General features: G+C 37.1%; 1 protein-coding gene across 3 annotated transcripts in view; it reads left to right on the top strand.

Annotated features, from left to right (window-relative positions):
- Positions 1 to 14,678, top strand: part of Kif4a (kinesin family member 4A) — a 104,517-nt gene that overhangs the window by 76,850 nt on the left and 12,989 nt on the right. For all 3 annotated transcript variants that reach the window (XM_051179023.1, XM_051179024.1, XM_051179022.1), the window contains exons 18-21: positions 3,862 to 3,945; positions 4,573 to 4,686; positions 13,595 to 13,750; positions 13,853 to 13,953. In XM_051179023.1, coding sequence (XP_051034980.1) covers positions 3,862 to 3,945; positions 4,573 to 4,686; positions 13,595 to 13,750; positions 13,853 to 13,953 — 455 coding nt within the window. The remainder of the gene's footprint in view (positions 1 to 3,861; positions 3,946 to 4,572; positions 4,687 to 13,594; positions 13,751 to 13,852; positions 13,954 to 14,678) is intronic.

Genomic DNA, 14,678 nt, shown 5'->3' with positions numbered 1-14,678 from the left:
CTTCAGGGGGAAAAAACAGTGAAGGGAAAACAGAAAGCAAAAGGTATATATTGAACCACATCAGTAGCATTAGACATTGCTGTTAGATAATTTGTATTATATAGGGACACTTTCTGCTTACCGCCAATGATATTGTGCTAAAACCAGAATGATCTTACAAGTGATTCAGCAAGTTCCAGATGCTTCAGGAAAGATTTGGCAGGGGAAATTTTCTAAAGAAACCAAATTGTTACCAGGGAAAATATACTACTGATGATTGCTCATGGCAATATGTAGCTCAAAGAATTAGAAAAAGATACTTTATTTAGCAAAATCTTTTAAAAATTAAATTTAATGTATTGCACAGACAGAGGAGGATACCAACAGCCAGAGTTGGGAGGTCAGAGAACAGCTTGTTTGGAGTCATTTCTCTCCTTCTACCATATAGATTGAAGGGATCAAACTCAGATCATCAGGCTTGGTGGCAAGTACCTTCTCCTACTGAGCCATCTTGCCACCCGGCAAGTATAACATTTTTCAGAAAGATTTTCAAAGTGTCTGTGTTTGTTTGTTTAATTTAGTTTAGACTTAACAATTGGCAGTTCAAAACCAAGCAAAACTGTTTATATGTATGCTACTTGGGTGTTTATGAGAAGAAAGAGCATGGTATATAATAGAAAACAGTTATCAAGACTTTTGAGCTGTTTAATAAACACACGTAGAAACCACAGTGCAATATCACCTCATATCCACTGGAAAAGCTGTAATTAAAGCAGAAAAGAGCAAATTTCATGGTAATGTGATAAATCAGGACCCTCATACATTGCTAGTGGAATGTAAATGGACCACCCACTATTTATTATCTAGTTTTTATAACTTTTATTTATCTCATATATATGGGTGTGTGTGGACACACATTTAGAGATCAGAGGACAAGTTGCTGTAGTTGATTCTCTCTACATGTGAGTGTCAGGAATCAAACCCAGGTCACTAGGCTTAGCAGCAGATGCTTAACCATATAAGGTACCAAGCCTGAATTCATTCACTGGGATCCACATGGTAAAAGGAGAGAACTGACTCCCACAAGTTCCCTACTAACCTCCATACTATGCATACACACACACACATATCCTAAATAAAAATAAGGTTTAAACACATGTAATAGTTAAAACTATGAATCTCTTAGAAGAAAGCAGAGATGTTAGTATTTGTGACTTTTCATTAGGCAAAAGGTTTTTTATTTATTTTTAATTGATGCCTAAAGCACAGTCAAAGAAAAATTAGATTAAAACTTAAAAGCTACTGTACTGTAAACAATACCAGCATGAACATAGTCATCATACAAAATAGCAAAAAATATTCATAAGTCATATAGCTGCTGGGAGTCTTGTATCATATATATATATATATAGTGTGTGTGTGTGTATCATTTAGTAAATATAATCCAGTTACAAGACAAAGCAGCAAAGTGCGTAAAAGGTGCTCACTGTCATATGCCACTAGGAAAATATGGATGGAAACCACAGTGGCATATCATTCCAAACCCACTGAGACAATCGTTGTGGCAAGAAATCAGAATTAGATAAATCATACATTTGCTGGTAGGATGGCAAAATGATGTGTCTGCTTTGGTTAATATGCCTTTCAAAAATGAGGCAACGGCCATGTGGTGGTGGCACATGCATTAAATCCCAGCACTTGGGAAGCAGAGGCAGGTAGATCTCTGTGAGTTCCAGGACAGCCAGAGCTGTTACACAGAGAAACCCTGTTTCAAACAACCACAAATTAAAAAAAAATTAGTTCAAGAGATCATCAATAGTTACGTCAGGCTTTTAGTTTGCAGTGATGATCTTGTTTTAAGAGTATAATCACAGGGACAGAGAGGTAATATTAGCTGAATTCAAAAGAGAATGGGCTAGAGTTAATAATTAGGGAATTATGTTACAGAAATGTGAAAATTGAAACCACGGGAATAATATGATTATAGAGATGGGGAATGTTTAGAAAAGAAGTATAATTAGTCCAAGGGTAGCCTGTAGAAGGAAAGAAAGGAGAAAGAAAAATAGAAAGAAGGCTAAGAAAAAAAATCTCTTTATTTCACATAGAATAAAATAACAATGAAATTTGTAAGACTGAAAAGGGATGAGGATACTGCAATAAGGTTTTGGAAGTGATAATGATATTGTTTCTTGTAAAAAGTAGGAGCTATAAAAAGGACACTGAATTAAACAGGGAAGAGATTTCAGGACAGCAGAGGAATTAATTACAAGAAAAGTATAGGAAGCACCAACTTCTTCAAGAAACTTTGTGATGGGAGTGTTGGGTTTTCTTGTGTCACTGAATTAGTTTAGTGTCCTAGCTGTTTAATTCCTTGACTTCATACTAACACACATCCTATTAAAATAGGCGAAATACAATTTTATAATTCTATTGTACTCTGTTATAATTATGTGTCATTTATATTCACTTGCAGTCTCTGTGAGAATACTAACCAGGATCATCTTTATGTCTACATCCCAGAACCTAGTGTAATAACTACTATATAAATATTTCATGATATGCAAAATGAATTGCTGTCTTCCTTTCCCTGTTAAGACTTCATGCATGGTGGACAAACACTTTACCACTAAGCTACAATTCCCAGTGGTGAAACTAATAGTTCTTTTTTTAACCAGTTGTGAATGCAGGATTGTTTCAAAACTTTATTCCAGCTTTAATTGGTTGTGCATTTTATAATTATCAGGATCAAATAATTTCAAAAGACCAACTGAAAGCCACACCTTATGCTCCTCCATTGCCTGCTTCCCAAAATTGGCATATTCAACTCTTTTTTTATTGAAAATGAATATTTTGTATTTTGATCACAGTTTCTCCTCCAACTCTTCCCAGATCCTCCCTACCTACCCAACTCCATGCTTTATTTTCCTCTTTTTCAAAAAAATGGAAAATAGACTAGAATAAATTTTAAAGTACAGAAAAACACACACATACACATAGAAACTCCTAAAAACACAGAATTGTAAACTATAATATACAAGCAAAATGACAGTGAGACAAAAATTGACAAAACAAAATAATATGATACAAAAAAGTCTATAAAAGTACCCTTGAGTTCATTTGTGTTAGCCATCTCATAATCTTCTGTGTATACTGGCAAGGACATGACTAAAATGGCTGATCAGGCCATACGGATTGGGTAAGCAACAAGTAGAACCAGAAGCTTAATGGATTAAGAAGATAAGAAAGGGGCCAAGAAATGAAAGCAGTTAAGAGTATAGTTGTTTGGAGAAGCTGGTATCCCATAATGTTTCATGGTCCTAATTTTTCATCTCTGAGCAGAGAGGATGTATTCAGGTGAGCTAGATTTGTTCAGAAATAAGAAGCTTCTTTAGCTAGAGTTGTCCTCATTTTATATGTGTCTGGCTCTGTGGTAGTTTTCTCCTTTTTCCCGGCCACTGGGTTTTATGACCAATCAACTCCTAAAGTTGAGGATAAGAGTACTGATCTTTTTATTGGTAGAACTGAGTTCTAGCTCTGTCAATAGTAACCTATGTGGACAAGGCGTTCATTGGATGATCTTTGCTTTCTTCCAGATCTCACATCATATGGTTATATTTATAATTGATGTAAGTCTGAGAAATGGAGGATTTGGACACAGAACAATAAGCTAAGGAAGACAAGGATCTTTATTATGTATGCAAGCATAGTTTCTAGAACTTCCAGTTCTAAATTCTGATAAGAGAAGATAAATCCAGCTCACAGTATTGTACTTAGCCTTAAATATAAAGGACACCTGGAAAGGCTTCTTAGTTTAAGGTTTTATTTTAGCTAGCTGAATGTCAATTAAGATGTGATTTTTTTTGTTGTTGTTGTTGTTATCAGGATCGTAAGAGGCAATACGAGCTGCTCAAACTTGAAAGGAACTTCCAGAAACAGTTTAATGTGCTCAGACGTAAAACTGAGGAGGTAGGTTAAAAAAAAAAAAGCCTGTCTGCTGTGCTTAAATGAATTGTCATCTTCATAGTTAAACATGCTGACAAAGTGTCTTAGGAAATGAGAGATGTCAGTATTGGCCAGCAATTCTTAAATCTTTTTTATTTCGTTTTATTTGGGGGTTTATGTCTTATTTTTGTTTTTCTGTAATGCAGACTGTCATTGACCTCACTATAGTCAGGGCTGGCCTTGACCTCCTGACTCTACCTCCTAAGTGTTGGGATTATGAACATGCACTACCATGCAAGCTGAATAAGTCCTAAATTTTCATCTCTTTTTATTTAGTATGACCTGTGAACAAATAAAACCTATTTTGAAAACTCTTATCATTCAAATGTGATTTTTTAAATTCTAATTTGGCTTGTTTCCTTAAAAAAACAGACTACTAGCAATATATGACATTCTCAGACATTTTTAGCCTGCAGGACTTCTTTAAATATATCTCTCTTACAAATTCTGAAGCAGTAGCTATTCATCAGTTTTCACATCCATGGAGAATTTAAAACCTGTTTCCGATAGCTATTCAAACCTAGAATTTGTTTACTGGGATGCTGCAAATTAAAATGTTCTTCAGCATAACCATTTCCTGTTTGTATTTAGGCAGCAGCTGCCAACAAACGTCTTAAGGATGCTCTCCAAAAGCAAAAGGAGGTTGCAGATAAACGGAAAGAGACTCAAAGCCGTGGGATGGAAGGCACTGCAGCTCGAATGAAGGTATGAACAGCTTGAACTGCCATTTTCCTTACATGCACTGGGGAGAGAAAAAATAGGAAATAACTTCTGTTGATTGAAAAGTAAATCTGGCATTTGAAGTTCCACCTGAAATCCATTTTCAAAAGATATATATCTTTAAATTGTTGTCAAAGAACAAGAGTGGAGAATTCTTTCTATCCCTGCCTGTCATAGCTCAGTTACTATTTTATTCTGATGAAATTGACATACACTGATGGTATGTATTTAAAGTATACATTTTGATGAAATGCTGGGTTGTACCATACTATGGACTGGGATCCTAGATTGAATAAAAAGTAGAAAGTGAGCAGAGTGGGAGTATTCCTGTCTTTCTGCTTTCTGACATTAAACACAGTGTGATCACCCACCTCACACTCCTGCCTGGATGCCTTCCCTGCCGTGGGGAGCTATATGCCACTAAACTGTGAAAACCAATAAACTGTTCCTTAAGTTACTTTTGTCAGGTGTTTGGTCAAAGCAATGAGAAAAGTAACCAATAAACATAGAATCCCCAAATAATGCTTTCTGGTCATGACATTGTTGCATTTGTGAAGCTGAGGCAAGAAAATCATGAGTTCAAGGCAAGTCTGAGCTACATGGAGAGTTTGAGTCCACTGGTTCATATACATGCATATAAGCAAAACATTCAGATGCATTCAGTAAATCTAAAAAGTTTTAATTTCTTTTAAAATTAAAGACCCAAATATAACCAGGTGGTGATGGCACACACCTGTAATCCCAGCACTCAGGAGGCAGATCCAGGTGGATCTCTGTGTTCAAGGGCAGCCTGGTCTACAGAACGAGTTCCAGGACAGCCAGGGCTAAACAGAGAAACCCTGCCTCACCTCAGAGAGAGAGGGAGGGAGGGAGGGAGGGAGGGAGGGAGGGAGAGAGAGAGAGAGAGAGAGAGAGAGAGAGAGAAAGGTTTTCTGTCACTATAAATTTGTATTTTTTATAATCTTAAGGAGTTAGGTTTTTCCTCCAGGCCACTGGTCTGACGCCCCCCCCCCCACCATGCCTGCCCCAATTAACACACAGAGACTCTGTATTTGATATACTGCTGTTGGCCAGGTACTAGTTTCTCATAGGCTAGCTCTGTCTTAAGTATTATTAACCCATTTCTGTTGATCTATGTATTTCCACGTGGTCTCATCTTACCGGGGAATACGGCAGATGTCTCGTCTCCCCAGTCTACATCTTGACTCCTCCTTACTACTTCCTCTTTCTTCCTTGTCTCCTAGTCCCGCCTGTCTTGCTTTCCTATTGGCCAACAGTGCTTTATTCATTAACCAGTATGAGAAACATATTTACAGAATGACATCTCCCATCATGGAATTATACAGTATCTAATTTTTTGACACCTTATTCAGCATAATTATTTTCACATTTGTCCATATGTTTACATACATCAGTTACTTTTACATACATTGTATGATGTATCATAACTTCTCTGCTCACCCATTGGTGGTCATTTGAGTTATTTTCATTTTGGGCTGTTACAGATACTGTATAGAACATTCATGCATCAAGTTTTTGTGGGAACTATGTGTCTTATTTCTTTTGGTTAGACATCTCAGATTTGAACAGCTTTCTCATCTGCTAAGTATATGTTTTACCTATTAAACAGTTACTAAATTGTTCACCAAAGTGATTATACCATGTTACATTCCTACTAGCAGTGAATGAAGGTTCTTATTGCTGCCTATTCTCAGCAATACTTACATTACAGTATGGTCAGTCTTTTAAATTTCAGATATTCTAGTAGGTAAATAATGCTATCTTGTTATACTTATCATTTTCCTAATAACTAAGGATGGAGAGCATCTTTACATGTGTCTGCTTGCTTTTTTACTTTTCTTTTTTGTTTCTTGTTTGTTTGTTTGTTTTCTGAGACAAGGTCTCTACGTAGCCCTGACTGTCCCAGAACTCACTATGTAGATCAGACTGTACTCATACTCACAGCAGTCCACCTGCCTTTTCCTCACAAGAGCTGAGATTAAAGGTGTGAGCCACCACGCCCAGCCTACTTCTTTGTGTGTGTTTTATTGTGTGAAGTATCCCTACTTTTGGATTGGATTATAGTTTTTCTTATAAACTTTTAATTATTTCTATAACTTGAGTATATCTTGTCCAACAGATGACATCTGTTTTACAGTTATCTTCTTAAGCTGTGACTTGCTTTTCTTCAGTTTTAAGTAGAATCTTTGGAATTTCAAACTAGCTACTTATCTTTGTTGAGACTGGACCTTGTATATTCCTGGATGGCCTCAAATTCACTGTATAGCTAATGATGAACTTGAGCTCCTAATCCTCCTGCCTCCACCTCCTGAGTGCTAGGTTTATGCTCTGGATTCCCTTCAGATTGTGTAAATCTTTCGCCACCAAATTCTGGGATTATAGACATGCACCACCATCCCCAACATACATTTTTAATTGATATTATCCAATGTATTGATGCTTTTCTTTTATGATTCATAGTTTTCATGTACTATTTGACATCTTCAGTAAACTCATGATTTCTAAGATTTTCAATCATTACATGTAGTCCTATGTTTCATTTTGGCATGATACCTCTGTCAGAATTATATGTCTATCTATTTGTAGATTCTATTACATTGTTCTATATACCTACTTTTATGCTACTACCAAAATGTCTTAAATGGTATCCCTAAATTTCCAAAACATCAGATGGTGTAAATCCTCATAAATCCATTATTCTTTTTTCTTTTATTCCTTCCTTCCTCCCTTCCTCCCTTCATTTCTTTGTTTCTTTCTCTCTTTTTTTGAACTTTAAAATTGGCTTAAAATTTCTGCCAAGTCTGCTATGAGTTTGTTTAGGATTATTGCATAGAGTTTATAGCTAAGATGTAATAATATTAAAGGCTTTATCACAAAATGAGGGGGCTGGAGATATGGGTCAGTGGTTACAAGCACTAGCTATTTTTCCAGGGGATCCAGTTCCCAGCACCTACCCGGAAGCTTAAAACCATCTATAATGCCAGTCCCAGGGGATCAGACATCCTCTTCTTACCCAGCCAATACCAAGAACTCATGTGATACACAAACATACATTCAGACAAAACCCATGTACCTAAAATAATTTTATTATTAAAATAATCTTGTGGCTTAATTGTTTTAGGTATTAGAATGGCAAATGGCATTGCTTTTTAACCCAGTTTATTTTATTAAAGCATAATTGACATAAAGTATTTTATTGGGTAGTTCAGTAAGTGCTAAGGATTAAACTCAAGGCCTTGTGCATGCTAGGCTGGTACTCAACTGCTGAGCACCTCTCATACAGGTTATCTCTCCTTTGTTTTGGTATTATAATTACAAACATGAAATATGGCTTCTTTTAATGTGATACATTTAAGATTCATGTGTATTTTGTATCAATAGTTTGCACTTGTATTTATTTCATTAAGTCATATTCAATTGTACGGATTTATTATATTTTGTTTATCCAGTCAAGTGTTAAATGCGTTTGACATTTTGTGAGGTAAGGACTGGCCTAGACATCTATAGTCCAGGCTAACTACTCTCTAACTTGTAGCAGTCCTCTTGCTTCAGCCTCCAGAGTGCTGGAGTACAGCTATGAACTGCCACACCCAAATAACAATTTTGAGTTATATCAGGTTTTTCGGACAGACATGAGAGATTTATGAGGAGAAATGACTCACATAGTTATAGATACCCAAATGTCCCATAGTAGTTCATCTGCAGGCTGGAGTTCCAGGATACTATATCACAATTGAGCCTAAGTCTGATAACTTAAACACTGAGAGCCTAGTTGTGTAACTCTTAATCACAGGGCAAAGGCTCAAGAATCTGGGGTGTTATATCAAGTCCCAGAGTCCAACGATCAAAGTACTTGGAGCTATCATGCCCCAGCTCCAGGAAAAACAAAGGAATTGCCCTCCTTCTGTCAGTTTTGTTCTATCTGCAACCCCGGACTCAGACCACTTGCTCATATTGCTGGTGTCTCCTGAAAACACACTGACAGATGTACCCAGAAAAAAAATGGCTTTACCTTTGTTCTTTAGGTATTTTTTCATCCAATCAAGTCAACACCTAAAATAAGCCATTGCGTGAAAGAAGCTACTACTGGAAAGGTCACATGTAGGTTTCTGCATAAGTGTTGTCATTTCACTTTGACACACACCTAGGAAATGAGTCACATAATATATTTGCAGAGAAAATCCACCAAGATTCTGAGCCATAAAATAAGTTTCAGGGTGTTCTGACTGGCTTAAGACAACTTAAGTCTTGTGCAGTATGTTTTTGACCATGATGGAATTAAAGTAGAAATGGATAACAAAAAGTTTGAAAAGCAGCATGGTAGCACATGCTGCCATCTCAACACTGGATAGATGGATCAGAAGTTCAAAACTGCTTCACTATAGTTTGATGCCAACCTGAGTTACATGCAACTATATTTGAAAAACTCGTCAGATACTTAGAAACTAAGTGGTACACTCCTAAATAATGCACTGTCAAAGAGGAAAGTTAACCCAAACTATTAGAATGCAACTTGAATTGAATGAAAATACATTATTATTGTAGGAAATTTCTAGCCCTATGTACCTATGTTAGAAAAGGAGGAATGCAAGTCATTGTACCTATGTTAGAAAAGGATGAATGCAAGTCATTGATCTCAGCTTCTTCCTTAAAGAAACTAAGAAAGTAAAATTAAATACACAGTTTGCAGAAATAAGAAACTAATAAAGAACAGTAGAATTGAATTAATGAACATAAAATTATTACTAATTTTGATAGTTCATACCTATGGTCCTAGAATTTTGGGGACTGAGGCAGGAGGGTCTTGAAATGAAGGTAAACTTAGGCTTACCTTTCAAAAGGCATTGTGCTAAACAAATATGTTTATGGTAAAATATGCATAAACATCAATTTTCCAAGTTAACTGTCTATAAGAAAGAGTTGGTACTCCAAGCCCCCTCTGAACATGGGTGTCAGTTGGGGAACTTGAGCAGTCTATGGGGCCTCTGGCAGTGAAACCAGTATTTATCCCTAATGCATGAATTGACTTTGGGAGCCCATTCCTTATGGAGGGATACTCTCTCAGCCTAGATACACAGGGGAGGGCCTAAGTCCTACTCCAAATGATGTGACAGATTTTTATGGTCTCCCCTGGGAATCCTCCCCCTCTCTGAGGAATGAATGGGAGGATGGTGGGAATGGTAGAAAGGGGGGGAGGGGAGAGAGAACTGGAATTAGTATGTAAAATAAGTGTTTTAATTTAAATAATAATTAATTTTTAAAAAGAAATTGTTGGTTCTTTCATAGGCGTCTGGCTTTCCTGGTCAAGGATAGGTAGAAAACAAAATACAATTAACAGAAATTTCATAAATTTTATCACTGTATTTTATGTATATTTTATATATTATAATGAAGGTTAATAAGGGGAATGTGGTAAATGCCTTAATTTGAGTGTTTAACGGAAATGGACAGTTTCCCTGAAACACACAAACTACTGAGGTTTACTGAAGAAAAAACATGTCCTAACTTGAACAACCTGAGTTCAATGTTTGTGTGTTTGGTGTGTGTATATGCATAGTTGCACAGCTGTATGGGTGGGTGGGTATGACCCTTGTGATAGCCTAGGTGCCCTGTCTCTGTTTTCCAAATGCTGAACTTATAGGCAGGCTACCATGCACTTGCTTTTTAAGTAGATGCTAGGGATCTAAACTCCAGTTTTCCTATTTCTGTAGCAAGTGCTTTAACCACTGAGTCATTTCCCTAGCCCCTTGTTATTAACTTCCTTTCTGGTGATGGGAATAAGGGAGGAAGTAGGGGGTAGATTTAAGTTTGTCATATATGAAGAAATTTTTTTTCAGCCAGGCAGTGATGGCATACTCCTTTAATCCCAGCACTTGGGAGACAGAGGCAGACAGATCTCTGTGAGTTGGAGACCAGCCTGGTCTATAAGAGCTAGTTCCAGGACAGGCTCCAATCCAATGCCAAAGAGAAACCCTGTCTCAAAAAATAAAAAAAAAATTTTTTTTTTCCAAGACCATTTCTCACTATGTAGGTTTGGCTGTCCTGGAACTCAGTCTTTTGACTAGGCTGGCCTTGAACTCACAGAGATCCATCTGGCACTGTCTCACGAGTGCTGGGATTAAAGGTGTGCACCACCATGCCTATCGCATATTTTGTCAAATTTTTAAGGAAGCAATAATATCAGTCTTTTAGACAACTGAATCAGAAAGATTAATTTTGCTGTTCAACTTATGAGAACACCTGCATTACCATGATACTAAAACCATATAAAGGAATTACAAGAAAACTACAGACTAATATCTTAAATACATGGTAGTATTTTTATTTTATTTTATGGATGGATGCTTCTCATATTATAATGTGGCTCCATCCCAAAGCACCTATATTAAGTTGAAAATGCATTTAGTACACCTCATCTGCCGAGTATCATAGTTCAGCCTTATCTACCTTAAGTATGCTAGTAGTACACACTGCCTAGAGTTGTACAAAATCATCTAACAAAAAGTATTTAATATCTAATGTAATTTCTTCAACACGGTACTGTAAATGAAAAACAAAATGATTGTATAGGTATGGGAGACAAAATATATATTTTGTAGATACGATGGGATGTGAAAACATATAACAGAAGCTGACTTCTGCTTCATATGCTTCACAGTATAGAGCAGTTGTTGTCCCCCTGGGAACATGTGCTGAATAGAAGTTCTGGTATTACTGGCATAAGCATTTAGAATTTATTGGCTTCACCAAGCAAGGTGGCTCATGCCTGTAAACTAAACCCAGCACTTGAGAGACAGAGGCAGGAGAATCATACCATGTTTGGGTCCAACTTGTTCTACATAGCAAGTTCCAGGCCAACCAGGACTTCATAGGAAGACGTTGCTTCAATTGAAAGAAAAAAAAAAGTATTAATTGGCTTCTTCATTTTTATGAGATTAACTTCTTTATTCTTGGTAATACTTTTATTCTAAATCTATGACCTTTTCTTTATTATTTATTTCATTTTGCTTTTAAAAATACGTACCTTTATTTTATGTGTATGTTTGCCTGCATTTATTTATGTGAAGCCCATGTATGCCTGATGCTTGAGGAGGCCAGAAGAGAGCATATGTCTGCTGGAAGTGGAGTTACAGACAGTTGTGAGTCACCTTGTAGGTGCTAGGACCTGAACATGAGTCCTGTGCTGAGAAATCTCTTGTTTTGCTTTTTGAGTCAGGTATTTTGAGGCTCATAGTGACCTCACACTCACAGTCCTCTACCTCAGCCTCCTGAGTGTTACTGTTGTAGGTATACCCCACCTGCCTTTAAAACCTCCTTCTAATATTCATGTAGTCCTCCAAGCTCTCTTTTGATTAGTGTTTAGTGTAGTAATTGTAGACCCATTTAATTTGAACTTACTCTGCATTGTTTTTAAAGTGTCTTTCTCATAAACAGTAAACTGCTGCTTCTGTTGTCTTCTTTGTTGGAATAAAGATAGTTTTTTTCTCACAGATTTGGGTGCTTTGTATTGAGAATTATTTTCTTCCTGATAAAATGGGCCTTTTATTCATGATAGTATTCTTACATAAGGATTCTGCTTACCTGGTACTGATTTAACCACTCCAGCTTTCTTTATCACTATTAATACAGTATATCTTCATCATCATCTTAATGTTCTCAGGTATGATCCCTGGGGTTTTGTGGTTGCTGTTGGCTATTGCTTGTTTTAGAAATATTGTTATCAATTCCTTGAGAATTTTGCATCCTTTTCTTCCCCCATCTCCCATCAGATCCACCTCCCCTACCCAACCAATCTCATGTCCTCGTTTTTAGTTTGTCTGTTTGTTTGTTTGTTTGTTTTTTGAGACAGGGTTTCTCTCTATTGCTTTGGAGGCTGTTCTGGAACTAGCTCTATAAATCAAACTCACAGAGATCCATCTGCCTCTTCCTCCTGAGTGCTGTTCATTTTTATTTTTATACACACCAGTTCAGTCTGTGCTGCCCAAATACTCTTGCCTGTATGGCAATCCACTGGAATGTGGTCTGCCTACCAAGAGTCACACCCTTATAAAAAGCTAACTTCATCCCCTGACAGCTGTCAATAGCTCCTCAGTTAGGGTAGGACTTCAGGTCCACTTCCCACCTCCTCAGATTTTGTCTGGTTTGAGCTTGAACAGTTCTTGTTCTTTTGAGAACTCTCTCCAACTGTCTTTTGTGGGTTTTTCTCTTCTTGGTGTTAGGGATTGAATTTATAGCATCTTGAATATAAGCACCCACTCTACTACTAAGCTATATCCAGCTTTTAAGGTTACTGTTTCTAAAAGTCTATTTAGCTAATTATGTTTTCTTTTTAAAATCCCTTCCATTTACTTTATTACTTTATAATTTTTTTGATTTAGAGTGAGTGAGTGTGTGTGTGTGTGTGTGTGTGTGTGTGTGTGTGTGTGTGTGTGTGAAGCCAGAAGCATCAGATCCCAGGAGCTGGAGTTACAGGCAGCTGTGAGCTGCCCAACATGGGTGTTGGGGACCAAACTTGGGTCTTCTGGAAGAGCATTAACTGCCCTTAACTTCAGAGCCATCTCTCCAGCCCCTCACCCACCTTCTATTTTAAACATGTGTCATGATAGTTAATTACAAATATATATAGATAATATTATGGGAACAATAAATAGAAGTAGTAGGATAGCTAGAGAAAGGTTTGATATAGAAAGCCTCTCATGACTTTGGGAATGTTGTTGATAAAAATTCTTAGAGAGGCAATGGTTTTAGTGGTATAGACACAAAGATCTCACTTCTAGTTTCATAGGCTCTGGTCTAAATGAAATTAATTTCAGTTGTATATAGCCCATGGAATCCTTATCCCCAACTCATACATCACTGATTTCTCTTCTAGAATTGGCTTGGAAATGAAATTGAGGTTATGGTCAGTACTGAGGAAGCCAAACGGCATCTGAATGACCTTCTTGAAGACAGGAAAATCCTTGCTCAGGATGTGGCACAGCTCAAAGAAAAAAGAGAATCTGGCGAAAACCCACCTCCCAAACTCCGAGTAAGTGTCATGGGAAAATGCTGGCAATCACCACTGTCAAATTCTCACTGCTTTGGAGGACTCTCCTTTTAAATCCCACCTTCTTGCCCGCTGTCTTTTCAGAGGCGCACATTCTCACGTGATGAAGTGCATGGTTCAGATTCAGAAGCAGGGGATTGTATTGCGAAGCAGATTGAAAACCTTGAGACTGAACTGGAGCTCAGGTAATTGGGCTGTATCTGAAGCATAAAATGCTATGCCTGGAATCCAAATAGGTACCATCAATCCACACAGTCAAGTATTTTCTTTTCAAAGGATTTTTATGGAGGGAACAAAGAGTAACAAAGAGAAAGTAGCAGTATTTTGAGATCCATCTGTCATTCAGTCACTATGATGCTCTATGAGGTGTCATTCTTCTCACCTTACAAATGTAAAACGAAGTTGGAAATCTTAAATTTTTTGACAGAGAGGCCAGCAATACACGCTGCAACAAAGACAGCATCTTCAACAAATGGTGCAGTTCAAAGTGTTTAGTTCCGTACATGTAGAAGAATGAAGCTAGATCCTATACATAAACCAACTCCACATAAATCAGAGACCTTAAATTAATACCTGAGACCATAATGTAATAGAAAAGGAAATAGTGAACACGCTTCAACTTTTAAGAAGCACCTGCTTCTGACAGCAAATGGGACCTCATGAAATTATAAAAAGCTTCTGTACATCAAAGGACACCATCATGCCAATGAAGAGGCAGCCTATAGAATGGGGGAAAATCTTTAACAGCCACATATGTGAAAGAGGGTTAAAAACTAGAATATATAATTAACTGGAAAAAATATTGAGAGAACAATGGGACAAATAACTAACAGAAAGTTCATACACTATTCTTAAGCCTCTTTTCTCTCCTTCTCTTCTCTGTCCCTTCAATACACTTTCTCTGTCTCTT

The sequence above is a fragment of the Phodopus roborovskii genome, unplaced genomic scaffold (genome assembly GCF_943737965.1).
Source record: "Phodopus roborovskii unplaced genomic scaffold, PHOROB, whole genome shotgun sequence".
In the NCBI taxonomy this organism is placed as follows: Eukaryota; Metazoa; Chordata; class Mammalia; order Rodentia; family Cricetidae; genus Phodopus; species Phodopus roborovskii.
Note: the sequence above shows the minus strand (reverse complement) of the source record. Positions and strands in the feature narration are given on the sequence as shown.